At 46.1% G+C, this 27,392-nt stretch overlaps 1 protein-coding gene and 2 non-coding genes across 5 annotated transcripts in view; all 3 read left to right on the forward strand.

Moving 5' to 3' along the window:
- The window catches only part of KANSL2 (KAT8 regulatory NSL complex subunit 2), a 49,659-nt gene extending 23,474 nt beyond the window's left edge, over window positions 1-26,185 (forward strand). For 2 of the 3 annotated variants that reach the window (XM_069230508.1, XM_069230509.1), the window contains exons 9-10: window positions 4,665-4,856; window positions 25,069-26,185. In XM_069230508.1, coding sequence (XP_069086609.1) covers window positions 4,665-4,856; window positions 25,069-25,194 — 318 coding nt within the window. In that variant the 3' untranslated portion in view covers window positions 25,195-26,185. The remainder of the gene's footprint in view (window positions 1-4,664; window positions 4,857-25,068) is intronic. The other variant, XR_011202592.1, reaches the window with a different exon arrangement.
- Window positions 4,252-4,388, forward strand: LOC138294405 (small nucleolar RNA SNORA2/SNORA34 family). Its single transcript, XR_011203415.1, has one exon. It is a non-coding gene; the product is annotated as a small nucleolar RNA SNORA2/SNORA34 family (small nucleolar RNA).
- Window positions 15,788-15,927, forward strand: LOC138294407 (small nucleolar RNA SNORA2/SNORA34 family). Its single transcript, XR_011203416.1, has one exon. It is a non-coding gene; the product is annotated as a small nucleolar RNA SNORA2/SNORA34 family (small nucleolar RNA).
- Window positions 26,186-27,392: the final 1,207 nt, after the last annotated feature.

Raw genomic sequence — 27,392 nt, forward strand, 5'->3', positions numbered from 1 at the left:
AGCCCACTTGTCCCTTAACGCCATGCCTGACCCAGGCGTTAAAAAGCGGCGCAAATGCGCCGTTTTTAGCCACGCCAACTCCCGGGCGTCTCTTTTGCCCGGGAGTATAAATACCACGTAAAGGCCTGGGAGTCATTTTTTAGACGGGAACGCCTCCCTTGCATATCATTAACGCAAGGAAGGGGTTCGCGCTAAAAAATGACGCACATTCCGGGAACTTTGGCGCTATTCGCCTCTAACGCCATAGTATAAATTTGGCGTTAGTTGGCGTTAGTTTTGCGTCGAAATTGCGTAAAAAAAAACGACGCAATTTCGGCGCAAACGGAGTATAAATACGGCCCTAAATACCTACATCATATCGGACCATTTTCACATGGTCACACTACAAGACATCATTCCACTGCTCAAACAGCAAGATTACATGACCACATTAGACCTAAAGGATGCGTACTTTCATATACCAATACACCCTTCTCACAGAAAGTACCTACGGTTCGTATTCAAAGGAATACATTACCAATTCAAAGTGTTGCCATTCGGAATAACAACTGCACCAAGAGTGTTCACAAAATGTCTAGCAGTAGTAGCAGCACACATCAGGAGACAACAGATACATGTGTTTCCTTACCTAGACGATTGGCTAATCAAGACCAACACAGTAAAAAAATGCGCAAACGACACCACATGTGTCATACAAACCCTTCACAAACTGGGGTTTTCCATCAACTATACAAAATCACACCTAGAACCGTGTCAGACACAACAATATCTAGGAGCAACCATCAACACATCAAAAGGAATTGCCACTCCAAGTCCACAAAGAGTGCAGTTCCACAAGGTAATAAGTGCTATGTTTCCAAACCAAAAGATACAAGCAAAATTTGTGCTAAAACTTCTAGGCATGATGTCATCATGCATAGCCATTGTCCCAAACGCAAGACTACACATGCGACCCTTACAACAGTGTCTAGCATCACAATGGTCACAGGCACAGGGTCAACTTCAAGATCTGGTGTTGGTAGACCGCCAAACATACCTCTCGCTTCTATGGTGGAACAGCAAAAATTTAAACAAAGGGCGGACATTTCAGGACCCAGTGCCTCAATACGTTCTAACAACAGATGCTTCCATGACAGGGTGGGGAGCACACCTCAATCACCACAGCATTCAAGGACAATGGGATATACACCAAACAAAATTTCATATCAATTACCTAGAACTGTTAGCAGTATTTCTAGCGTTAAAAGCCTTCCAACCCATAATAACACACAAATACATTCTTGTCAAAACAGACAACATGACAACAATGTATTATTTAAACAAACAAGGAGGAACACACTCAACACACTTGTGCCTCCTAAAAATTTGGCAGTGGGCGATTCACAACAACATTCGCCTAATAGCACAATTTATTCCAGGAATACAAAACCAACTAGCAGACAACCTTTCGCGAGACCACCAACAAGTCCACGAATGGGAAATTCACCCCCAAGTTCTGAACAAGTACTTTCAAATTTGGGGAACACCCCAGATAGATTTGTTCGCAACAAAAGAAAACTCAAAATGCCAAAACTTCGCATCCAGGTACCCACACCGCGAATCACAAGGCAATGCTCTATGGATGAGTTGGTCAGGGATATTTGCATACGCTTTTCCCCCTCTCCCTCTCCTTCCATATCTAGTAAACAAGTTGAGTCAAAACCAACTCAAACTCATACTGATAGCACCCACATGGGCAAGACAACCATGGTATACAACTCTACTAGACCTTTCACTAGTACCGCATGTCAAACTACCCAACAGACCAGATCTGTTAACACAACACAAACAACAGATCAGGCATCCAAACCCAGCATCATTGAATCTGGCAATTTGGCTCCTGAAATCCTAGAATTCGGACACTTAGACCTCACACAAGAATGCATGGAGGTCATAAAACAAGCTAGAAAACCTTCCACTAGACACTGCTATGCATCTAAGTGGAAAAGATTTGTTTACTACTGCCATGCCAATCAAATACAACCATTACATGCCTCTACGAAAGACATAGTAGGATACTTACTACCTCGCAGCAATATCTGCTTACCTACAAACTACTCATTCATCGTCTCTATTTAGAATACCAGTTATTAAAGCATTCATGGAAGGGCTAAAAAGAATTATACCACCAAGAACACCACCAGTTCCTTCATGGAATCTTAACATCGTCTTAACAAGACTCATGGGTCCACCTTTCGAACCCATGCATTCCTGTGAAATGCAATATCTAACCTGGAAAGTCGCATTTCTCATTGCAATCACATCCCTCAGAAGAGTAAGTGAAATACAGGCATTTACCATACAAGAACCATTTATTCAAATACACAACAATAAAATAGTTCTAAGAACAAATCCAAAATTTCTGCCAAAAGTAATCTCACCATTCCATTTAAATCAAACAGTAGAATTGCCAGTGTTCTTCCCACAACCAAATTCCGTGGCTGAAAGGGCACTACATACATTAGACATCAAAAGAGCAATAATGTACTACATTGACAGAACAAAGCTAATCAGGAAAACAAAACAACTGTTCATAGCTTTTCAAAAACCACACATAGGAAATCCAATCTCTAAACAAGGCATTGCTAGATGGATAGTCAGATGTATTCAAACATGCTATCTTAAAGCCAAAAGAGAATTGCCTATTACACCAAAGGCACACTCCACCAGAAAGAAAGGTGCTACAATGGCCTTTCTAGGAAACATTCCTATGAGCGAAATATGTAAAGCTGCAACCTGGTCTACGCCTCATACGTTTACTAAACACTACTGTGTAGACGTACTAAATGCACAACAAGCTACAGTGGGCCAAGCTGTACTAAGAACATTATTCCAAACTACTTCAACTCCTACAGGCTAAACCACCGCTTTTAGGGGAGGTAACTGCTTTATAGTCTATGCCAAAACGTGTATCTGCAGCAACATATGCCATCGAACTGAAAATGTCACTTACCCAGTGTACATCTGTTCGTGGCATTAGTCGCTGCAGATTCACATGTACCCTCCCACCTCCCCGGGAAGCCTGTAGCCGTTTAGAAGTAGATCATAAATCTTAAACATCTGTACATTTGTAATAATTATTATAAACTCTTAACGTACATACATATTCACTCCATTGCATGGGCACTATTTATAGCAAACAACTCCATCCTCACCCTCTGCGGGGAAAACAATCTAAGATGGAGTCGACGCCCATGCGCAATGGAGCCGAAGAGGGAGGAGTCCTTCGGTCCCGTGACCAAAAAAGACTTCTTCGAAGAAAAACAACTTGTAATACTCCGAGCCCAACACCAGGCAGCGGACTGTGCCAAACATGTGAATCTGCAGCGACTAATGCCACGAACAGATGTACACTGGGTAAGTGACATTTTCATTTTTTAGGGTCGAGCCTGCATTGCATACGCATCGCAGCGAGACGCTTTAGTGTTTAGAAAAGGGCTCGGAGCCCTGTTGATGTCACGTCAGTGTTTTTCATTGGTTCTTGGGCTTGCCTAATACAATCTGCTTGCTTTCATTAGTCGAAGGCATGCAAACGTCATGCCTTTTTCCGGTGGCTAGCCCTCCTTGAGTGCATTGACCAAGTACAGAAAACATGCGAGGCTCGCTGTTTTCGGTCCGGCTCGTGGACTACTTTTTCTCTAATTTACTAGCGCGATTTCGCTTGGCAGAAGTCGAGCGCTTTACATAGTTAATTGCACTTTTTCGGGTTACCTACATAAATGCCCTTTTGCCGATAGGTGAAAAGTCGGGTAAGGAGTTTACAACGCTATCAGCTCTAACATGAGCAAACGTGAGACCCGTTGCATTGAAATGCTTGTTTATTCTTGCAATACCACTAAGCCACTGAGAAAATCAGAGATCACCTTGTGAATTCAGCAGTGTCCCAAGAAAGTGAATTAAGCCTGCTAGTAAATCTACTTTTCCTTCCTTGGCCTAGTTGTGACTGTTCCTCTATTGTTTGATTTAATAAGGAAGAAGATATTCTTATTTCAGATGTGATCTTGTTGGTGATTGCATGGTTTTAGGGTGCTGTTACTCTTTGTATGGTAGAAAGGAAGAGTTTCCTTTCCCTGCCTACTGAAGGCAAGAGGCTAGTATCTTCCCTTGGTCAAATAGTTTCCTTAGAGGTGAACATAGTGTTTTTGAGTGTGATTCCTGATGTGAACTTACTTTGTGTGGCTGCTAGCTGATGAAGTTTTGTACCTTTAATGATTGGCCCTTAATCGAGTATAGTGGTTTGCTGTAGCCACTGTTTTCAAACAGGTGCCAAGAGTAACTTCTCTTCCTGTGGTCTGTTGACTGCTCCAGAACCATCAGGGGGGCAACCAATTCAGTTGGAAGATACAGTATTGATTATTATATTATGGCCCAGCTACCGCCAGTTTCTTAATGGTGGCATGTTGAAGATTACATTCAAGCTCTTGATATATTTATTGTTTCCATCCCTGATCAAAATAATTGTGTTTTGAAGTTGAATTTCCTGGAAGCATAGTCAATGCTGTACTGCTGAACTATGTGGAAAGTTGAATTTGCTTATGGAGTAGAATTCCTGGAACAATCTGATAATGTCAATCTCCATTATGATTGTGTAGTTTGCTAAGCACTTTTTTAATATGTATTTACAGGACCTGGATGTAGTAGGCGATGGTATGCAGTGTCCCCCTTCTCCTCTGCTTTCGGACCCCTCTGTCTCTCTGGAGAGTAAAGTACTGGCTTCTAATACTTCAAAGGAAGACTGCCAGCCCTCCACTAATCCAATACAAGCACTGCAGCAAGATCGAAGACCAGCCCTGATACTCGAGAGCAATGCTGGACAGGTGCATAAAATGTGTGGTTTTAAATACAAGATGCTTTTCCTAATTGGTGGGAGATAAAAACAAGGAGGGACACTTCAGGTAATATCCTCTTCCTGTGTTTTGATGAAGGAAAAGGAGTCCTCTTGCTCTTTCCTGCAAGGGCTTTTCCGGTTTACAGTGTGATTTGGTCCTGAAAGAAGTCTTTATCCTTGAATGCCCACTTCTTCAGCTATAGTCTGTTACTAGATAAGTTTTAGAATCTCTGTGCGGTGTGAAAGTGCAGTGCCTTTACCTTATAAAAGTTTTTTTTATTGGTGAGCTTTTACAATGTAAAGACAGTGTAGGAAGTTGGCTCTGTATGCACTATTTCAAAGTAAGGAATAGTATGCACAGAGTCCAAGGGTTCCCCTTAGAGGTAAGATAGTGGCAAAAAGAGATAATACTAATGCTCTATTTTGTGGTAGTGTGGTCGAGCAGTAGGCTTATCAAAGGAGTAGTGTTAAGCATTTGTTGTACATACACACAGGCAATAAATGAGGAACACACACTCAGAGACAAATCCAGGCCAATAGGTTTTGTTATAGAAAAATATATTTTCTTAGTTTATTTTAAGAACCACAGGTTCAAATTCTACATGTAATATCTCATTTGAAAGGTATTGCAGGTAAGTACTTTAGGAACTTTGAATAATCTCAATAGCATATATACTTTTTACATAAAACACATTTAGCTGTTTTAAAAGTGGACACTTAGTGCAATTTTCACAGTTCCTAGGGGAGGTAAGTATTTGTTTAGGTTAACCAGGTAAGTAAGACACTTACAGGGCTTAGTTCTTGGTCCAAGGTAGCCCACCGTTGGGGGTTCAGAGCAACCCCAAAGTCACCACACCAGCAGCTCAGGGCCGGTCAGGTGCAGAGTTCAAAGTGGTGCCCCAAAACACATAGGCTAGAATGGAGAGAAGGGGGTGCCCCGGTTCCGGTCTGCTTGCAGGTAAGTACCCGCGTCTTCGGAGGGCAGACCAGGGGGGTTTTGTAGGGCACCGGGGGGGACACAGGTCCACACAGAAATTTCACCCTCAGCGGCGCGGGGGCGGCCGGGTGCAGTGTAGAAACAAGCGTCGGGTTCGCAATGTTAGTCTATGAGAGATCTCGGGATCTCTTCAGCGCTGCAGGCAGGCAAGGGGGGGATTCCTCGGGGAAACCTCCACTTGGGCAAGGGAGAGGGACTCCTGGGGGTCACTTCTCCAGTGAAAGTCCGGTCCTTCAGGTCCTGGGGGCTGCGGGTGCAGGGTCTCTCCCAGGCGTCGGGACTTTAGGTTCAAAGAGTCGCGGTCAGGGGAAGCCTCGGGATTCCCTCTGCAGGCGGCGCTGTGGGGGCTCAGGGGGGACAGGTTTTGGTACTCACAGTATCAGAGTAGTCCTGGGGTCCCTCCTGAGGTGTTGGATCTCCACCAGCCGAGTCGGGGTCGCCGGGTGCAGTGTTGCAAGTCTCACGCTTCTTGCGGGGAGCTTGCAGGGTTCTTTAAAGCTGCTGGAAACAGTCGCAGCCTTTCTTGGAGCAGGTCCGCTGTCCTCGGGAGTTTCTTGTCTTTTCGAAGCAGGGGCAGTCCTCAGAGGATTCAGAGGTCGCTGGTCCCTTTGGAAGGCGTCGCTGGAGCAGGATCTTTGGAAGGCAGGAGACAGGCCGGTTAGTTTCTGGAGCCAAGGCAGTTGTCGTCTTCTGGTCTTCCGCTGCAGGGGTTTTCAGCTGGGCAGTCCTTCTTCTTGTAGTTGCAGGAATCTAATTTTCTAGGGTTCAGGGTAGCCCTTAAATACTAAATTTAAGGGCGTGTTTAGGTCTGGGGGGTTAGTAGCCAATGGCTACTAGCCCTGAGGGTGGGTACACCCTCTTTGTGCCTCCTCCCAAGGGGAGGGGGTCATAATCCTAACCCTATTGGGGGAACCCTCCATCTGCAAGATGGAGGATTTCTAAAAGTTAGAGTCACTTCAGCTCAGGACACCTTAGGGGCTGTCCTGACTGGCCAGTGACTCCTCCTTGTTTTTCTCATTATTTTCTCCGGCCTTGCCGCCAAAAGTGGGGCCTGGCCGGAGGGGGCGGGCAACTCCACTAGCTGGAGTGTCCTGCTGGGTTGGCACAAAGGAGGTGAGCCTTTGAGGCTCACCGCCAGGTGTGACAATTCCTGCCTGGGGGAGGTGTTAGCATCTCCACCCAGTGCAGGCTTTGTTACTGGCCTCAGAGTGACAAAGGCACTCTCCCCATGGGGCCAGCAACATGTCTCGGTTTGTGGCAGGCTGCTAAAACTAGTCAGCCTACACAGAGTCGGTTAAGTTTCAGGGGGCACCTCTAAGGTGCCCTCTGTGGTGTATTTTACAATAAAATGTACACTGGCATCAGTGTGCATTTATTGTGCTGAGAAGTTTGATACCAAACTTCCCAGTTTTCAGTGTAGCCATTATGGTGCTGTGGAGTTCGTGTTTGACAGACTCCCAGACCATATACTCTTATGGCTACCCTGCACTTACAATGTCTAAGGTTTTGTTTAGACACTGTAGGGGTACCATGCTCATGCACTGGTACCCTCACCTATGGTATAGTGCACCCTGCCTTAGGGCTGTAAGGCCTGCTAGAGGGGTGTCTTACCTATACTGCATAGGCAGTGAGAGGCTGGCATGGCACCCTGAGGGGAGTGCCATGTCGACTTACTCGTTTTGTCCTCACTAGCACACACAAGCTGGTAAGCAGTGTGTCTGTGCTGAGTGAGAGGTCTCCAGGGTGGCATAAGACATGCTGCAGCCCTTAGAGACCTTCCTTGGCATCAGGGCCCTTGGTACTAGAAGTACCAGTTACAAGGGACTTATCTGGATGCCAGGGTCTGCCAATTGTGGATACAAAAGTACAGGTTAGGGAAAGAACACTGGTGCTGGGGCCTGGTTAGCAGGCCTCAGCACACTTTCAATTGTAAACATAGCATCAGCAAAGGCAAAAAGTCAGGGGGCAACCATGCCAAGGAGGCATTTCCTTACACACCCCCCCCCCCCCCCAAACGAAAGAGGATGAGACTAACCTTTCCCAAGAGAGTCTTCATTTTCTAAGTGGAAGAACCTGGAAAGGCCATCTGCATTGGCATGGGCAGTCCCAGGTCTGTGTTCCACTATAAAGTCCATTCCCTGTAGGGAGATGGACCACCTCAACAGTTTAGGATTTTCACCTTTCATTTGCATCAGCCATTTGAGAGGTCTGTGGTCAGTTTGAACTAGGAAGTGAGTCCCAAAGAGGTATGGTCTCAGCTTCTTCAGGGACCAAACCACAGCAAAGGCCTCCCTCTCAATGGCACTCCAACGCTGCTCCCTGGGGAGTAACCTCCTGCTAATGAAAGCAACAGGCTGGTCAAGGCCATCATCATTTGTTTGGGACAAAACTGCCCCTATCCCATGTTCAGAGGCATCAGTCTGCACAATGAACTGCTTAGAATAATCTGGAGCTTTTAGAACTGGTGCTGAGCACATTGCTTGTTTCAGGGTGTCAAAGGCCTGTTGGCATTCCACAGTCCAGTTCACTTTCTTGGGCATTTTCTTGGAGGTGAGTTCAGTGAGGGCTGTCACAATGGATCCATATCCCTTCACAAACCTCCTGTAATACCCAGTCAAGCCAAGGAATGCCCTGACTTGAGTCTGGGTTTTTGGAGCTACCCAGTCCAGAATAGTCTGGATCTTGGGTTGGAGTGGCTGAACTTGGCCTCCACCTACAAGGTGGCCCAAGTAAACCACAGTTCCCTGCCCTATCTGGCATTTGGATGCCTTGATAGAGAGGCCTGCAGATTGCAGAGCCTTCAAAACCTTCTTCAGGTGGACCAGGTGATCCTGCCAGGTGGAGCTAAAGACAGCAATATCATCAAGATAAGCTGTGCTAAAGGACTCCAAGCCAGCAAGGACTTGATTCACCAACCTTTGGAAGGTGGCAGGGGCATTCTTTAAACCAAAGGGCATAACAGTAAACTGATAATGCCCATCAGGTGTGGAGAATGCTGTCTTTTCTTTTGCTCCAGGTGCCATTTTTATTTGCCAGTACCCTGCTGTCAAGTCAAAGGTACTTAGAAATTTGGCAGCACCTAATTTATCAATGAGCTCATCAGCTCTTGGAATTGGATGGGCATCTGTTTTGGTGACAGAATTGAGCCCTCTGTAGTCCACACAAAACCTCATCTCTTTCTTTCCATCTTTGGTGTGAGGTTTGGGGACTAAGACCACTGGGCTAGCCCAGGGGCTGTCAGAGCGCTCAATTACTCCCAATTCCAGCATCTTGTGGACTTCCACCTTGATGCTTTCTTTAACATGGTCAGATTGTCTAAAGATTTTGTTCTTGACAGGCATGCGGTCTCCTGTGTCCACATCATGGGTACACAGGTGTGTCTGACCAGGGGTTAAGGAGAAGAGTTCAGGAAACTGTTGTAGGACTCTCCTACAATCAGCTTGCTGTTGGCCAGAGAGGGTGTCTGAGTAGATCACTCCATCTACTGAGCCATCTTTTGGGTCTGATGACAGAAGATCAGGGAGAGGTTCACTCTCTGCCTCCTGATCCTCATCTGTTACCATCAACAGATTCACATCAGCCCTGTCATGGAAGAGCTTAAGGCGGTTCACATGGATCACCCTCTTGGGGCTCCTGCTTGTGCCCAGGTCCACCAAGTAGGTGACCTGACTCTTCCTCTCTAGTACTGGGTAAGGGCCACTCCATTTGTCCTGGAGTGCCCTGGGAGCCACAGGCTCCAGAACCCAGACTTTCTGCCCTGGTTGGAACTCAACCAGTGCAGCCTTTTGGTCATACCAAAACTTCTGGAGCTGTTGGCTGGCCTCAAGGTTTTTGGTTGCCTTTTCCATGTACTCTGCCATTCTAGAGCGAAGGCCAAGTACATAGTCCACTATGTCCTGTTTAGGCTCATGGAGAGGTCTCTCCCAGCCTTCTTTGACAAGGGCAAGTGGTCCCCTTACAGGATGACCAAACAGAAGTTCAAAGGGTGAGAATCCTACTCCCTTCTGTGGCACCTCTCTGTAAGCGAAAAGCAGACATGGCAAGAGGACATCCCATCTCCTTTTGAGCTTTTCTGGGAGCCCCATGATCATGCCTTTTAATGTCTTGTTGAATCTCTCAACCAAGCCATTAGTTTGTGGATGGTATGGTGTAGTGAATTTATAAGTCACTCCACACTCATTCCACATGTGCTTTAGGTATGCTGACATGAAGTTGGTACCTCTGTCAGACACCACCTCCTTAGGGAAACCCACTCTGGTAAAGATACCAATGAGGGCCTTGGCTACTGCAGGGGCAGTAGTCGACCTAAGGGGAATAGCTTCAGGATACCTGGTAGCATGATCCACTACTACCAGGATATACATATTTCCTGAGGCTGTGGGAGGTTCTAGTGGACCAACTATGACCACACCCACTCTTTCAAAGGGAACCCCCACCACTGGAAGTGGAATGAGGGGGGCCTTTGGATGTCCACCTGTCTTACCACTGGCTTGACAGGTGGGGCAGGAGAGGCAAAACTCCTTAACCATGTTGGACATATTGGGCCAGTAGAAGTGGTTGACTAACCTCTCCCACGTCTTGGTTTGTCCCAAATGTCCAGCAAGGGGAATGTCATGGGCCAATGTTAGGATGAACTTCCTGAACAGCTGAGGCACTACCACTCTCCTAGTGGCACCAGGTTTGGGGTCTCTGGCCTCAGTGTACAGGAGTCCATCTTCCCAATAGACCCTATGCGTTCCATTTTTCTTGCCTTTGGACTCTTCAGCAGCTTGCTGCCTAAGGCCTTCAAGATAGGGACAGGTTTCTTGTCCCTTACACAGCTCCTCCCTTGAGGGTCCCCCTGGGCCTAAGAGCTCAACCTGATAAGGTTCAAGCTCCAAAGGCTCAGTTCCCTCAGAGGGCAGAACTTCTTCCTGAGAAGAGAGGTTCCCTTTCTTTTGCTGTGTTGTAGTTGGTTTCCCAACTGACTTTCCTGTTCTCTTGGTAGGCTGGGCCATTCTTCCAGACTCCAGCTCTACTTGTTCACCCTGTGCCTTGCATTGTGCTCTTGTTTTCACACACACCAGTTCAGGGATACCCAGCATTGCTGCATGGGTTTTTAGTTCTACCTCAGTCCATGCTGAGGACTCCAGGTCATTTCCAAGCAGACAGTCCACTGGGATATTTGAGGAGACCACCACCTGTTTCAGGCCATTGACCCCTCCCCATTCTAAAGTAACCATTGCCATGGGATGTACTTTTCTCTGATTGTCAGCGTTGGTGACTGTGTAAGTTTTTCCAGTCAGGTATTGGCCAGGGGAAACCAGTTTCTCTGTCACCATGGTGACACTGGCACCTGTATCCCTCAGGCCCTCTATTCTAGTCCCATTAATTAAGAGTTGCTGTCTGTATTTTTGCATGTTAGGCGGCCAGACAGCTAGTGTGGCTAAATCCACCCCACCCTCAGAAACTAGAATAGCTTCAGTGTGGACCCTGATTTGCTCTGGGCACACTGTTGATCCCTCTTGGAGACTAGCCATACCAGTGTTACCTGGATGGGAGTTTGGAGTGGAACCTTTCTTGGGACAGGCCTTGTCTCCAGTTTGGTGTCCATGCTGTTTACAGCTATGACACCAGGCCTTTTTGGGATCAAAGTTTTTACCCTTGTACCCATTGTTTTGTGAAGAGGCTCTGGGCCCACCCTCCTGTGCAGGTTTTTGGGGGCCTGTAGAAGACTCTTTACTATTTTTAGTTTTGGTTGTCTCATCACCCTTCCCCTGGGGAGTCTTTGTGACCCCTTTCTTTTGGTCACCCCCTGTTGAAGTCTTGGACACCCTTGTCTTGACCCAATGGTCCGCCTTCTTTCCCAATTCTTGGGGAGAAATTGGTCCTAGGTCTACCAGATGCTGATGCAGTTTATCATTGAAACAATTACTTAACAGGTGTTCTTTCACAAATAAATTGTACAGCCCATCATAATTATTTACACCACTGCCTTGAATCCAACCATCTAGTGTTTTCACTGAGTAGTCAACAAAGTCAACCCAGGTCTGGCTCGAGGATTTTTGAGCCCCCCTCAACCTAATCCTGTACTCCTCAGTGGAGAATCCAAAGCCCTCAATCAGGGTACCCTTCATGAGGTCATAAGATTCTGCATCTTTTCCAGAGAGTGTGAGGAGTCTATCCCTACACTTTCCAGTGAACATTTCCCAAAGGAGAGCACCCCAGTGAGATCTGTTCACTTTTCTGGTTACACAAGCCCTCTCAAAAGCTGTGAACCATTTGGTGATGTCATCACCATCTTCATATTTTGTCACAATCCCTTTGGGGATTTTTAACATGTCAGGAGAATCTCTGACCCTATTTATATTGCTGCCACCATTGATGGGTCCTAGGCCCATCTCTTGTCTTTCCCTTTCTATGGCTAGGAGCTGTCTCTCTAAAGCCAATCTTTTGGCCATCCTGGCTAACAGGAGGTCATCTTCACTGAGAGCATCCTCAGTGATTTCAGAAATGTGGGACCCTCCTGTGAGGGACTCACTATTTCTGACTAACACAGTTGGAGACAGGACTTGAGGGGTCCTGTTCTCCCTATTTAGGACTGGAGGAGGGACATTGGCCTCCAAGTCACTAATTTCTTCCTCTGTGAGGTCATCATCAGAGGGGTTGGCTTTTTCAAACTCTGCCAACAGCTCCTGGAGCTGAATTTTGGTAGGTCTGGAGCCAATGGTTATTTTTTTGATATTACAGAGAGACCTTAGCTCCCTCATCTTAAGATGGAGGTAAGGTGTGGTGTCGAGTTCCACCACATTCATCTCTGTATCAGACATTATTTTGCTAAGAGTTGGAAGACTTTTTAAAGAATCTAAAACTGTTTCTAGAATCTAATTTCAAACTTTTAACAAACTTTTAAACTCTAAAAGACAATGCTAAACAGGGACTTAACACACAAGGCCCTAGCAGGACTTTTAAGAATTTAGAAAAATTTCAAATTGCAAAAATGAATTTCTAATGACAATTTTGGAATTTGTCGTGTGATCAGGTATTGGCTGAGTAGTCCAGCAAATGCAAAGTCTTGTACCCCACCGCTGATCCACCAATGTAGGAAGTTGGCTCTGTATGCACTATTTCAAAGTAAGGAATAGTATGCACAGAGTCCAAGGGTTCCCCTTAGAGGTAAGATAGTGGCAAAAAGAGATAATACTAATGCTCTATTTTGTGGTAGTGTGGTCGAGCAGTAGGCTTATCCAAGGAGTAGTGTTAAGCATTTGTTGTACATACACATAGACAATAAATGAGGTACACACACTCAGAGACAAATCCAGCCAATAGGTTTTTATATAGAAAAATATCTTTTCTTAGTTTATTTTAAGAACCACAGGTTCAAATTCTACATGTAATATCTCATTCGAAAGGTATTGCAGGTAAGTACTTTAGGAACTTCAAATCATCAAAATTGCATGTATACTTCAAGTTATTCACAAATAGCTGTTTTAAAAGTGGACACTTAGTGCAATTTTCACAGTTCCTAGGGGAGGTAAGTATTTGTTTAGGTTAACCAGGTAAGTAAGACACTTACAGGGCTTAGTTCTTGGTCCAAGGTAGCCCACCGTTGGGGGTTCAGAGCAACCCCAAAGTCACCACACCAGCAGCTCAGGGCCAGTCAGGTGCAGAGTTCAAAGTGGTGCCCCAAAACACATAGGCTAGAATGGAGAGAAGGGGGTGCCCCGGTTCCGGTCTGCTTGCAGGTAAGTACCCGCGTCTTCGGAGGGCAGACCAGGGGGGTTTTGTAGGGCACCGGGGGGGACACCGGTCCACACAGAAATTTCACCCTCAGCGGCGCGGGGGCGGCCGGGTGCAGTGTAGAAACAAGCGTCGGGTTCGCAATGTTAGTCTATGAGAGATCTCGGGATCTCTTCAGCGCTGCAGGCAGGCAAGGGGGGGATTCCTCGGGGAAACCTCCACTTGGGCAAGGGAGAGGGACTCCTGGGGGTCACTTCTCCAGTGAAAGTTCGGTCCTTCAGGTCCTGGGGGCTGCGGGTGCAGGGTCTCTCCCAGGTGTCGGGACTTTAGGTTCAAAGAGTCGCGGTCAGGGGAAGCCTCGGGATTCCCTCTGCAGGCGGCGCTGTGGGGGCTCAGGGGGGACAGGTTTTGGTACTCACAGTATCAGAGTAGTCCTGGGGTCCCGCCTGAGGTGTCGGATCTCCACCAGCCGAGTCGGGGTCGCCGGGTGCAGTGTTGCAAGTCTCACGCTTCTTGCGGGGAGCTTGCAGGGTTCTTTAAAGCTGCTGGAAACAGTCGCAGCCTTTCTTGGAGCAGGTCCGCTGTCCTCGGGAGTTTCTTGTCTTTTCGAAGCAGGGGCAGTCCTCAGAGGATGTCGAGGTCGCTGGTCCCTTTGGAAGGCGTCGCTGGAGCAGGATCTTTGGAAGGCAGGAGACAGGCTGGTGAGTTTCTGGAGCCAAGGCAGTTGTCGTCTTCTGGTCTTCCGCTGCAGGGGTTTTCAGCTGGGCAGTCCTTCTTCTTGTAGTTGCAGGAATCTAATTTTCTAGGGTTCAGGGTAGCCCTTAAATACTAAATTTAAGGGCGTGTTTAGGTCTGGGGGGTTAGTAGCCAATGGCTACTAGCCCTGAGGGTGGGTACACCCTCTTTGTGCCTCCTCCCAAGGGGAGGGGGTCATAATCCTAACCCTATTGGGGGGAACCCTCCATCTGCAAGATGGAGGATTTCTAAAAGTTAAGTCACTTCAGCTCAGGACACCTTAGGGGCTGTCCTGACTGGCCAGTGACTCCTCCTTGTTTTTCTCATTATTTTCTCCGGCCTTGCCGCCAAAAGTGGGGCCTGGCCGGAGGGGGCGGGCAACTCCACTAGCTGGAGTGTCCTGCTGGGTTGGCACAAAGGAGGTGAGCCTTTGAGGCTCACCGCCAGGTGTGACAATTCCTGCCTGGGGGAGGTGTTAGCATCTCCACCCAGTGCAGGCTTTGTTACTGGCCTCAGAGTGACAAAGGCACTCTCCCCATGGGGCCAGCAACATGTCTCGGTTTGTGGCAGGCTGCTAAAACTAGTCAGCCTACACAGATAGTCGGTTAAGTTTCAGGGGGCACCTCTAAGGTGCCCTCTGGTGTATTTTACAATAAAATGTACACTGGCATCAGTGTGCATTTATTGTGCTGAGAAGTTTGATACCAAACTTCCCAGTTTTCAGTGTAGCCATTATGGTGCTGTGGAGTTCGTGTTTGACAGACTCCCAGACCATATACTCTTATGGCTACCCTGCACTTACAATGTCTAAGGTTTTGTTTAGACACTGTAGGGGTACCATGCTCATGCACTGGTACCCTCACCTATGGTATAGTGCACCCTGCCTTAGGGCTGTAAGGCCTGCTAGAGGGGTGTCTTACCTATACTGCATAGGCAGTGAGAGGCTGGCATGGCACCCTGAGGGGAGTGCCATGTCGACTTACTCGTTTTGTCCTCACTAGCACACACAAGCTGGTAAGCAGTGTGTCTGTGCTGAGTGAGAGGTCTCCAGGGTGGCATAAGACATGCTGCAGCCCTTAGAGACCTTCCTTGGCATCAGGGCCCTTGGTACTAGAAGTACCAGTTACAAGGGACTTATCTGGATGCCAGGGTCTGCCAATTGTGGATACAAAAGTACAGGTTAGGGAAAGAACACTGGTGCTGGGGCCTGGTTAGCAGGCCTCAGCACACTTTCAATTGTAAACATAGCATCAGCAAAGGCAAAAAGTCAGGGGGCAACCATGCCAAGGAGGCATTTCCTTACAGACAGGATTACGTTTCTTCTGGAAAATGATGGAATGCGGTTTGTTAGTGTGAAAGTGAAGTAAAGGGATGTAGGAGATTTAAACGAGTTTCCAGTATGTCTGCTGGCTTCATTGAGGTTGCAGCTATTGGAATTAGTTTTCTGTCTACTTCTGTCTTGCTTATTGGCACTGAATCGAGTCCTTTGGTTTGTGGTAGCCACTGGTTTCAAACCAGTGCCAAGATAAATGCTGCTTCCTGTGGTCTGTTGGCTGCTCCAGGACCTCCAAAGGGGGCTCTGCCAATTCAGTTGGAAGATACAGTTTGAACTTAGTCCTATGTAGAGAGAAATTATGGTTCGATGGCATCTGTCGCTGTAGATACGCATGTTCTGCAATAGCTCGCCATCTGGTGTTGGGCCGGAGTGTTACAAGTTGTTTTTCTTCGAAGAAGTCTTTCGAGTCACGGGACCGAGTGACTCCTCCTTTTGTCTCCATTGCGCATGGGCGTCGACTCCATCTTCGATTGTTTTTTTTCCGCCATCGGGTTCGGACGTGTTCCTGTCGCTCCGAGTTTCGGAACAGAAAAAATAATTAATTTCGGAAGATTTTCGTCGGTATTGTTGCGTTCGGGATCGGCGTACTTAGATTCAACACCGCATCGAAGATCGAAGAGCTCCGGTGCCCTTCGGGGTAGTTTTTCGATCCTCCGTCGGGGCCTGGTCGGCCCGACCGCGTGCTGAGGAACGCCGATGGAACGGACCCCTTTCCGTTTCTGCCCCAAATGCCACAATAAATACCCCTACACAGACCAACACTTGGTCTGCAACCTGTGCCTGTCACCTGAGCACAGCGAAGACACCTGCGAGGCCTGTCGTGCGTTCCGGTCCCGAAAAACACTCCGAGACCGTCGAGCCAGAAGACTTCAAATGGCGTCCGCACCGACAGCCCGACGGGAGTTCGAGGAACAGGAAGGTACCTTCTCGATCCAAGACTCAGACTCCGAAGGATTCGACGATACACAAACCGTGAGTAAGACGTCGAAAACCACACAAAGAAACATTTACAAGGCCCAGGGGACGCCACTGCCACCAGGCCATGGCTCAACCCATAAAATCGGTGACCGACCGTCGGCACCGAAAAAGGCCCAAACAGTGCCGAGATCGTCCGACTCCGGTCGAGACACCGGCACGCAGCCTTCTCGGGACCGAGAAAGTGCTGGAGACAAGCCTCGACACCGAGATGCCGGTGTGGACACGGCTCGACGCCGAGACAGCGGCACCGAAACAGATCGACGCCGAGAGGTTTCAGCCCCGAAAAGAAAAAAAGTCACCTCGGAGCCGAAAAAACACGCAGACAAAGTTTCCATGCCGAAACAAACTGCAAGCGACCCAGCTTCAGGCTCTTATACAGAAGAGCACTCGCTAACCTCCCAAATGCAGAAGCATAGGTTTGAGGAAGAGCTACAAGCAACTGATGCGGACCATACGCAAAAGCGTATCTTCATTCAGCAGGGGACAGGAAAAATAAGCACCCTTCCCCCCATTAGGAGAAAGAGAAGGTTGGAGTTCCAGACGGAACAAGCACCACAACCAAAAGTGGTGAAAAGAGTTACACCACCACCCTCTCCTCCGCCCGTGATTAACGTTTCACCAGCACAAACGCCATCACACTCCCCAGCTCACACCACCATGAGCCAGGGTGACCAAGACCAGGACGCATGGGACCTATACGACGCCCCAGTGTCAGATAACAGCCCAGAGGCATACCCTACAAAACCATCTCCACCAGAAGACAGCACCGCGTACTCTCAGGTGGTGGCTAGAGCAGCACAATTTCACAACGTAAGCCTCCACTCAGAACAGGTCGAGGATGATTTCTTGTTCAACACACTCTCCTCCACCCACAGCTCCTACCAAAGCCTGCCTATGCTCCCTGGTATGCTCCGGCACGCAAAAGACATATTTAAGGACCCGGTCAAAAGTAGGGCAATCACACCAAGGGTGGAAAAAAAGTATAAGCCGCCTCCTACGGACCCGGCTTTCATCACAACACAGCTGCCACCAGACTCTGTTGTTGTAGGAGCAGCTAGGAAAAGGGCCAACTCTCACACATCTGGAGATGCACCACCCCCAGATAAAGAAAGCCGCAAGTTTGATGCAGCTGGTAAGAGAGTCGCAGCACAAGCTGCAAACCAGTGGCGCATCGCAAACTCCCAGGCACTACTTGCGCGCTATGACAGAGCCCACTGGGACGAGATGCAACATCTCATTGAACATCTGCCCAAAGACTTCCAAAATAGGGCAAAACAAGTGGTCGAGGAGGGACAGGCCATCTCCAACAACCAGATCCGCTCCTCCATGGACGCTGCAGATACAGCTGCACGGACAATTAATACATCTGTAACTATCAGAAGGCATGCATGGCTCCGAACGTCTGGATTTAAACCAGAGATTCAACAAGCAGTTCTCAATATGCCTTTTAATGAAAAAGAACTGTTCGGTCCAGAAGTGGACACAGCGATTGAGAAACTCAAAAAAGATACGGACACTGCCAAAGCCATGGGCGCACTCTACTCCCCGCAGAGCAGAGGGAATTACAGCTCATTCCGTAAAACGCCCTTTCGAGGGGGGTTTCGGGGTCAAAGCACACAAGCCAGCACCTCACAAGCCACACCGTCCAGTTACCAAGGACAGTATAGAGGAGGTTTTCGGGGACAATATAGAGGAGGGCAATTCCCTAGAAATAGAGGAAGATTCCAAAGCCCCAAAGCCCCTACTACTAAACAGTGACTCACATGTCACTCACCCCCTCCACACAACACCAGTGGGGGGACGAATAGGTCATTATTACAGAGCATGGGAGAAAATCACTACAGACACTTGGGTTCTAGCAATTATCCAACATGGTTACTGCATAGAATTTCTACAGTTCCCTCCAAACATACCACCAAAAGCACAAAATTTAACAACACACCATTCCAATCTCCTAGAGATAGAAGTGCAGGCACTATTGCAAAAGAATGCAATCGAATTAGTGCCAAACACACAAATAAACACAGGAGTTTACTCACTGTACTTTCTGATACCAAAGAAGGACAAAACACTGAGACCAATCCTAGACCTCAGAGTAGTCAACACTTTCATCAAATCAGACCACTTCCACATGGTCACACTACAAGAAGTATTGCCATTGCTAAAGCTGCACGACTACATGGCAACTTTAGACCTCAAGGATGCTTATTTCCATATACCAATACACCCATCGCACAGGAAATACCTAAGGTTTGTATTCAAAGGAATACATTACCAATTCAAGGTACTGCCTTTCGGATTAACAACCGCACCAAGAGTCTTTACCAAATGTCTAGCGGTAGTCGCTGCACACATCAGAAGGCAGCAAATACATGTGTTCCCATATCTAGACGACTGGCTAATCAAGGCCCATTCGTTAATAGAGTGCTCAAATCACACAAATCATATCATACAAACCCTCTTCAAACTAGGGTTCACCGTCAATTTCACAAAATCCAAAATTCTGCCACGCAAGGTACAACAATACCTGGGAGCCATAATAGACCCATCAAAAGGAGTAGCCACTCCAAGTCCACAAAGAATTCAAAATTTCAACACCATCATACAACGCATGTATCCAACACAAAAGATACAAGCAAAGATGGTATTACAACTCCTAGGCATGATGTCATCATGCATAGCCATTGTCCCAAACGCAAGACTGCACATGAGGCCCTTACAACAATGCCTAGCATCACAGTGGTCTCAAGCACAGGGTCACCTTCTAGATCTGGTGTTAATAGACCGCCAAACTTACCTCTCGCTTCTGTGGTGGAACAACATAAATTTAAACAAGGGGCGGCCTTTCCAAGACCCAGTGCCACAATACGTAATAACAACAGATGCTTCCATGACAGGGTGGGGAGCACACCTCGATCAACACAGCATACAAGGACAATGGAACGTACATCAAACAAAACTGCATATCAATCACCTAGAACTTCTTGCAGTTTTTCAAGCACTAAAAGCTTTCCAACCAATAATAGTTCACAAATACATTCTCGTCAAAACAGACAACATGACAACAATGTATTATCTAAACAAGCAGGGAGGGACGCACTCCACGCAGTTAAGCCTGTTAGCACAAAAAATTTGGCATTGGGCAATTCACAACCAAATTCGCCTAATTGCACAGTTTATACCAGGGATACAAAATCAACTCGCAGACAATCTCTCTCGAGATCACCAACAGGTCCACGAATGGGAAATTCACCCCCAAATACTGAACACTTATTTCAAACTCTGGGGAATACCTCAGATAGACTTGTTTGCGACAAGGGAGAACGCAAAATGCCAAAACTTCGCATCCAGATACCCACACAAACAATCCCAAGGCAATGCCCTATGGATGAACTGGTCAGGGATATTTGCTTACGCTTTTCCTCCTCTCCCTCTCCTTCCTTACCTGGTAAACAAACTCAGTCAAAGCAAACTCAAACTCATATTGATAGCACCAACTTGGGCAAGGCAACCCTGGTACACAACGCTGCTAGACCTATCAGTGGTACCCTGCATCAAATTGCCCAACAGGCCAGATCTGTTGACACAGCACAACCAAAAGATCAGACACCCAGATCCAGCATCGCTGAATCTAGCAATCTGGCTCCTGAAATCCTAGAATTCGGGCACTTACAACTTACCCAAGAATGTATGGAAGTCATAAAACAAGCAAGAAGGCCATCCACCAGGCACTGCTATGCAAGTAAATGGAAGAGGTTTGTTTGCTACTGCCATATTAATCAAATACAACCATTACACACAACTCCAGAACATGTAGTGGGTTACTTGCTTCACTTACAAAAATCTAACCTAGCTTTCTCTTCCATTAAGATTCACCTTGCAGCAATATCTGCATACCTGCAGACTACCTATTCAACTTCCCTATATAAAATACCAGTCATTAAAGCATTCATGGAGGGCCTTAGGAGAATTATACCACCAAGAACACTACCTGTTCCTTCATGGAACCTAAATGTTGTCCTAACTAGACTTATGGGTCCACCTTTTGAACCCATGCACTCCTGCGACATACAGTTCCTAACCTGGAAGGTGGCATTTCTCATCGCCATTACTTCCCTGAGAAGAGTAAGCGAGATTCAGGCGTTTACTATACAGGAACCTTTTATACAACTACACAAAAATAAAGTCGTCCTAAGGACCAATCCTAAATTTTTGCCAAAGGTTATTTCACCGTTCCATCTAAATCAAACAGTGGAACTTCCGGTGTTCTTTCCACAGCCAGATACCGTAGCTGAAAGGGCACTACATACATTAGATGTCAAAAGAGCATTAATGTATTACATTGACAGAACAAAGAACATCAGAAAGACTAAACAACTCTTTATTGCATTTCAAAAACCTCATGCAGGAAACCCAATTTCAAAACAAGGTATAGCCAGATGGATAGTTAAATGCATCCAAATCTGCTACCTTAAAGCTAAACGACAGCTGCCCATTACACCAAGGGCACACTCAACCAGAAAGAAAGGTGCTACCATGGCCTTTCTAGGAAACATCCCAATGCAAGAAATATGTAAGGCAGCCACATGGTCTACGCCTCACACATTCACCAAGCACTACTGTGTAGACGTGTTATCCGCACAACAAGCCACAGTAGGTCAAGCTGTATTAAGGACATTATTTCAGACTACTTCCACTCCTACAGGCTGATCCACCGCTTTTGGGGAAATAACTGCTTACTAGTCTATTGCAGAACATGCGTATCTACAGCGACAGATGCCATCGAACTGAAAATGTCACTTACCCAGTGTACATCTGTTCGTGGCATCAGTCGCAGTAGATTCGCATGTGCCCACCCGCCTCCCCGGGAGCCTGTAGCAGTTTGGAAGTTACCTTCAATTATTTATATATGTATCATCTCAACCTTAAATAAGTGCATACTTAGTCACTCCATTGCATGGGCACTATTACTACAATTCAACTCCTACCTCACCCTCTGCGGGGAAAAACAATCGAAGATGGAGTCGACGCCCATGCGCAATGGAGACAAAAGGAGGAGTCACTCGGTCCCGTGACTCGAAAGACTTCTTCGAAGAAAAACAACTTGTAACACTCCGGCCCAACACCAGATGGCGAGCTATTGCAGAACATGCGAATCTACTGCGACTGATGCCACGAACAGATGTACACTGGGTAAGTGACATTTTCATTTTTTGTGGTGTTCACATGCTGTGCATCTATTCTGCTGTCAAGTGGTCGGTCCGGATTTTTTTGTGTGGGCATAGACTACCACCATTTGGTGGTAGATCCATCTACCGCGTGATGTCCGATGCTGCCACTTGGTCTGGAAGCACACTGGAGGAGCGTTGAAGAATCTAAGAAAATTTGCAGAAAAAGAAAGAAAAATCGACCAACACAAGAATCACTGAATACCAGGAGAAAACCCCAAAGAACCAGGAAGGGCATTGCCTCATCTTCTGTCTGCCATTAAGATAGCTGTGAAGAGGCAGGCTAAGGAACTGACGGTCGCTGAAGAACCCCCTAGAAAATCGACTAGTTATCCGAGGGTTCCTCAAAGTTTTGTAGCCCATCAAAGAAGGACAAATCTAAGGTGTCAGATTCCACCCTAGAGGCTAAAAAGAAAACCCTCTCCGAGCCCCCAACGCCACATGTGCGGATTAAGCACCATTCCAAAAAAAAAAAACAGCCTCTGCACTGTTGACGGCACAATCATAGACTGTAGCTTTGTCTGCGGCTCACACATCGACTACTACTGTTGTCACCATATCTGTCGACGGCAGCTTCAACAGACTCTTTGGCAGTTTTCGGTGTTACCCAAATTGGATAAAAAGTACACGTCCACATATGATGCTCCTACCTGCCTAATGGCTCACCCAAAGCTGGACTGTTATTTCACAGGTAGCGCAACTGCACCCCAGAAATCCTTTTACACCGCTAACTACACACCAGATAAAGAAGGGAGACACCCTGATAATATCAGGAAATGTTTGTCATCAATGGCTGCCATTGTTGTGAGAACTGCCAATTCCCTAGCTCCCCCTAGCACTCCTGGGCAGATATGATAGCTGTGGTTGGACATGACTCAGTATTTGGAGGAACTTCCAGAAAGTGCCAAGATTGAGACAAAGGTACTCCTGGAGGGACAACGTTCCTCTGCGGAAATTGACTGCGCACTTGACATCGCCTCCATGGGCTTTAGACTACTAGCTGGTTCGGCAGTTTTGAGGCGTCCAGGTGTCTCAAAGCTGCTAACTTCCGACCAGAAGTCCTGACAAAGATTGTAGACCTTCCCTATGACAGAGGTGCTTTTTTTTTGGGAAGCATGTCGACACGCTTCATACCATGAAGTCAGACACAGACTGCCAGCTCATTAGGCACTCTGCAGTATTAAAAAAAGTGCCTTGTCATGGGGCCAGGTGCTGCAGGGATCCTTCATTTCGTGGAGGAAACTAGCAGTGCAGATTTCCATCGTACTCCACCACCTTCCACACTACCAGGCCCCAATATCAGCAAAGGCAACCACCCTCAGCAGCTTACAGTAGACCTTCGCACAGAGGAAAACCTGGAAGGTAATATAAAGAAGCTGCCCATAGGCAATGACTTCATGTGCTGGGTACCTCCCATTATTTCCCCTTCAGTTTTTCAGGGAACATTGGCGTCCAATAACCAAGGACAAATGGGTACTGGATGTAATACAATATGGCCACCTCCTAGAGTTTGTTCAAATACCCCCAATAACGTCACTGCACCAGGTTCGGCAAAGAAATATGTTTGCTCAGCTTAGAAGTGGAGAGCATGTTAACCAAAGGAGCAATAGAAGCTGTACCCTATTCCCAGAGAGGCAGAGGCTTCTATTCCCGCTTCTTCCTGATTCCGAAAAAATCTTGTTTATGGAGGCCAATCCTAGGCTTAAAGGAAGCTAAACAAATACCTAAACGTTTCGTATGGTCACATTGCAAGACATCCTGCAACTTCTGAACAGAGCAGACTACATGGCTTCCCTGAATCTTCATGACACCTACTTCCATTTTCCCATTCACCCAAGACACAAAGTTTCTGAGATCCGTGGTAGCCGGCAGGCATTTTCAATTCAGGGTCCTTCCCTTTTGGCTCAAGTTTGCACCATAGATCTTTACCAAATGTGTAGATCTGGTTGCTGCCGAAGAAAGACACCAAATTTTTCCTTATCTAGACGACTTGCTAGTAAAAGGTCCCGACTTCCAGACAGCACGAAGGTCCGTCAGAGCGACCTTAGGCCTTTTCAAGGATTTGGGCCTCACTCTCAACAGGGAGAAGTCACTACTCCAGCAAGGATAGTCTTCCTGGGGCTGTATTAGACACAGAGCAAACCAAACCCTACCTGACACTGGACAGACAAAGGAAGCTAATCTCCTTAAGCAAACCAAATTCAAAGACTAAAGTCTCTTTCAGATCAACGCTACAAATCATTACTAGGGATATCTTGTATAAACCTCATTCCTCATTGTCGCCTTCATGTGTCCAATCCAAGAGGTTCTGGACAAGCAATGGAAGCAAGCGCAAGGATCCTTTGAGGACATAATCCAGATAACTCTGCCTTCACGTGACACTATTTCTTGGACATAGTCGCTCCAAGATGCAGCGGTTGGACAAGCAGTCCTTAGACATTTGTTCCAATGAAGGTGAGCCATTTTTTGTTCCATCCATCCACTTGTTTCATTTTGTCATATGTAGGGCAGAGTACTACAGCACTTGTTTGCCATCTCATCTAAATCTCAACCCATCCTTTCCAAGGAAATGAACACTGCTACACAAGTTTTCATGCTGCAAAACCGATTGATTCCTACCAGTAGGAACTGTTTTGCAGCCTGAAGAATTTTGGATTTACATGCAACTTACACATCTTCTCAGAGATAGGGATAATAGCAAGCAGGGAAGGTGCGCAACATTTCAAGACTGAAGTTCCTTACAGAACACAAAAGAAAAGAAAAAAGGATCTGAATAAAGTGACCATGCACAGGAGCTTTTGAGGTACCATCTGACGTCTGAGGGGATGGATTTGCCACCAAATGTTGTTTGACTATGCCCACACACTAAAACAAAAAAATAGAACAAGACAAGATTCCGGACTAAGCAAATAGATGGCAGTATAAATGCACAGCATGCGCATCGAGAAAATTCTTCACACTGCAATACTACTCCTACTGGTAAATAACCATTTTGTTCACAATAGGTACTGACTTTTTGAAGGATTTGCGATTTGGGTTCTGTAATAAGTTGTATGTGGTAAGAGACTGAGTTGCATGAATATATCTGATATGATTTTCTACATGAGCAAAAGCACTTATTTGATGTGACATGCCTGAATTGTTTCCTCTTAAAAGAATGACCATAATCTCCTTTTTATAAAAAAAAATTTTTTATATTCTCTAGGGTCAAGCACGCACTGATGTCTCTGGACTTCAAAATGATGCAGCCGAGGAGGACTCTGCTCCTCTCCAAGTATCACATGGGGCAGCCGCAACCAATGGAAATGGCAAATCTGCTGCTCCATGCTGAGGCAGAGCATTTTGAGGAAATATGATTTCCTTTGTGTCAAACCAACTGAAGGGGTGTGGATGGTAGACCACTCAGAATTGTCCTGTTAGCACTTCATGTCTAGAGCACTAGGACAGCCATAATGGCAGGGGTTGGTCCTTTGCTTTCTAAGCTTCAGTGGAGCATGGTTTTGCTTACATTTCCAACAGTTCTGCACAATGGTGATTCAAACATTTCTATAATCTTGACTACTGAGATTGTATTTACAGGCGTGGAACTGTTCCTCAGCACACTGGTCCCATTTCTTTGTTGTAGAGCTATGACTAAGCATACATGTTATCAAATATTTGTGTCACAAACCGTCTTCTCATTCAAGAGTCATGCTTTACTACTGATCTTGGGATTAGTCTTGAATTTGTGAGCCTGCCCAAATCTTGTATTAATTGTGCACTGGTGGTGCTGCTAGTTGCGTGCTACAAGAAAAGCCTTTGCATTGTATCTCATCCCATGGCTAGTCTACACACGTCAAGACCTTAATGTTCTATCAATAAATACTTTGTGCTGCCAAGAAGTCTTTGTTTATGATCCGAAATATTAGATACGTTGGGAATTTATGACCTGGGCTATGAATGTCCAAGCACGAACTGAAATTGATATGCAAACTGAGGAGAGCTTGAAAATATGTAACCTTCCTTTGATCTGTGGTTGTGGATACTGTGAATATTATTCTGCTGGAAATGCTAAGGAAAATGATCTCTAGCATCAAAAACATGAGATTCTATGCAACTGCAACCAAATGTGCGTTTTAACACTAATTCCCAAATATGAGCTTGTGAGCCTTAAAGTTTGAGAGATAAAAACTGCTCTGCATGAATTCATTCTCCCCTAATTAGTAGCATTTTTTTTACCCAGCTGCCAGGCTGGTGTTAAACACCCACATTTTCATAATTGTTTTTCTTCTGCTTTACGATTTTTTTAAAGTGAGACTAAAATAAAATGGTTTAAAATCTCAGCTGAGTGGAAGTTCGACTGCTCCTCTAAAATATGCTTGTTGAGTCACTAAAGCGTATTTCGACTCGGGAGTCAATTTGCAAAATTATTTTACCTCCGTTATTTATCATGATCAGTTGGAGTGGCACACCAATGTGTCATAGGAATGTTACTGTTTTTAAAGCATCTTTCTTTCTGACCATATTCTTTCAGTTTCTCTGTGCATAAATGTTGCATTTTTTTCCATTCTCTTTTTTGGTTAGTCAATAAAAGAGCTTTTTTTTTTTCCATTTCTATTATGATAACGCCCTAGTTCTTTCTTAGGTCCCAAAATTAGAGTGGGTTTCTGTTATATCTGCTCAACCCCAATTCCTTCCCTTAAACCCTTGCTCCTCTATCCACACACACCTCAGCACACAAAAAACAGAAGGGAAAGTTCCTTGCTTTTGCTGCCTCATTTGTGATGGCTGTTCCTCTCAGAATGGTAATACAGATCATGTTCTTCCATGTCCCTTTAGGTCGAACCCTACCAGAGCGGTCTGTGGTTGCAAAGCCACATTGGGGACATGCTGGAAGCTGACCTAGAAATACTCTGCCAATCGCTTACCATTAGCTTTGCTTTTTGTCACTTGCATTCTTTCTTTCTGCTAGCTTCATTTTGTTTTAGGCTGTCCAGCTGGAGTTAGTCCCTCCTGTGGAGTACACCTCCATGAGACATTTTTTTTTTTCCTTTATGTGAAACACTTCATGAAAATGCATGCTTTAAAGCTGTCTTTCCTTGCATACCTCTTCCCCCAGCTGCTCTGTATTCTGTGCAGTTTTATTATTATTATATATATATTTTTTTTTTTTAGGCACAATTTTTTGCATGAATGTGAATGTTTTGGCTAGAAACCGCTTTTGATTTGGTGTGTTTACTAGCTACCTCAGCGTTCCACTGGAACTAGTGGTGGATTAGTATAGGGAAATATGACTAAAGTTTTAGTAATATGAGTTAATTTGAGCAGCGGATATGCAAGTTTAAGTGGATTGACAGGAGTAATGGAGGGGTGGAGAAGGGAAGACTGCAGTAGTGTTCATTGGGAGTTTATGGTAAATAGGTTTTAGGCTTGGGATGAGTAAACGGGGAGGGGGTTGAGGAGGGAAGAGTCTGTGGAAAAGGTTAGGGAGATCATAGTGGCAGGAGGGGTTTTGGATGAGTTAAAGGTGAGATAAATGAGGGAGAATTT

Source organism: Pleurodeles waltl, chromosome 4_2 (genome assembly GCF_031143425.1).
Source record: "Pleurodeles waltl isolate 20211129_DDA chromosome 4_2, aPleWal1.hap1.20221129, whole genome shotgun sequence".
Classification (NCBI taxonomy): Eukaryota; Metazoa; Chordata; class Amphibia; order Caudata; family Salamandridae; genus Pleurodeles; species Pleurodeles waltl.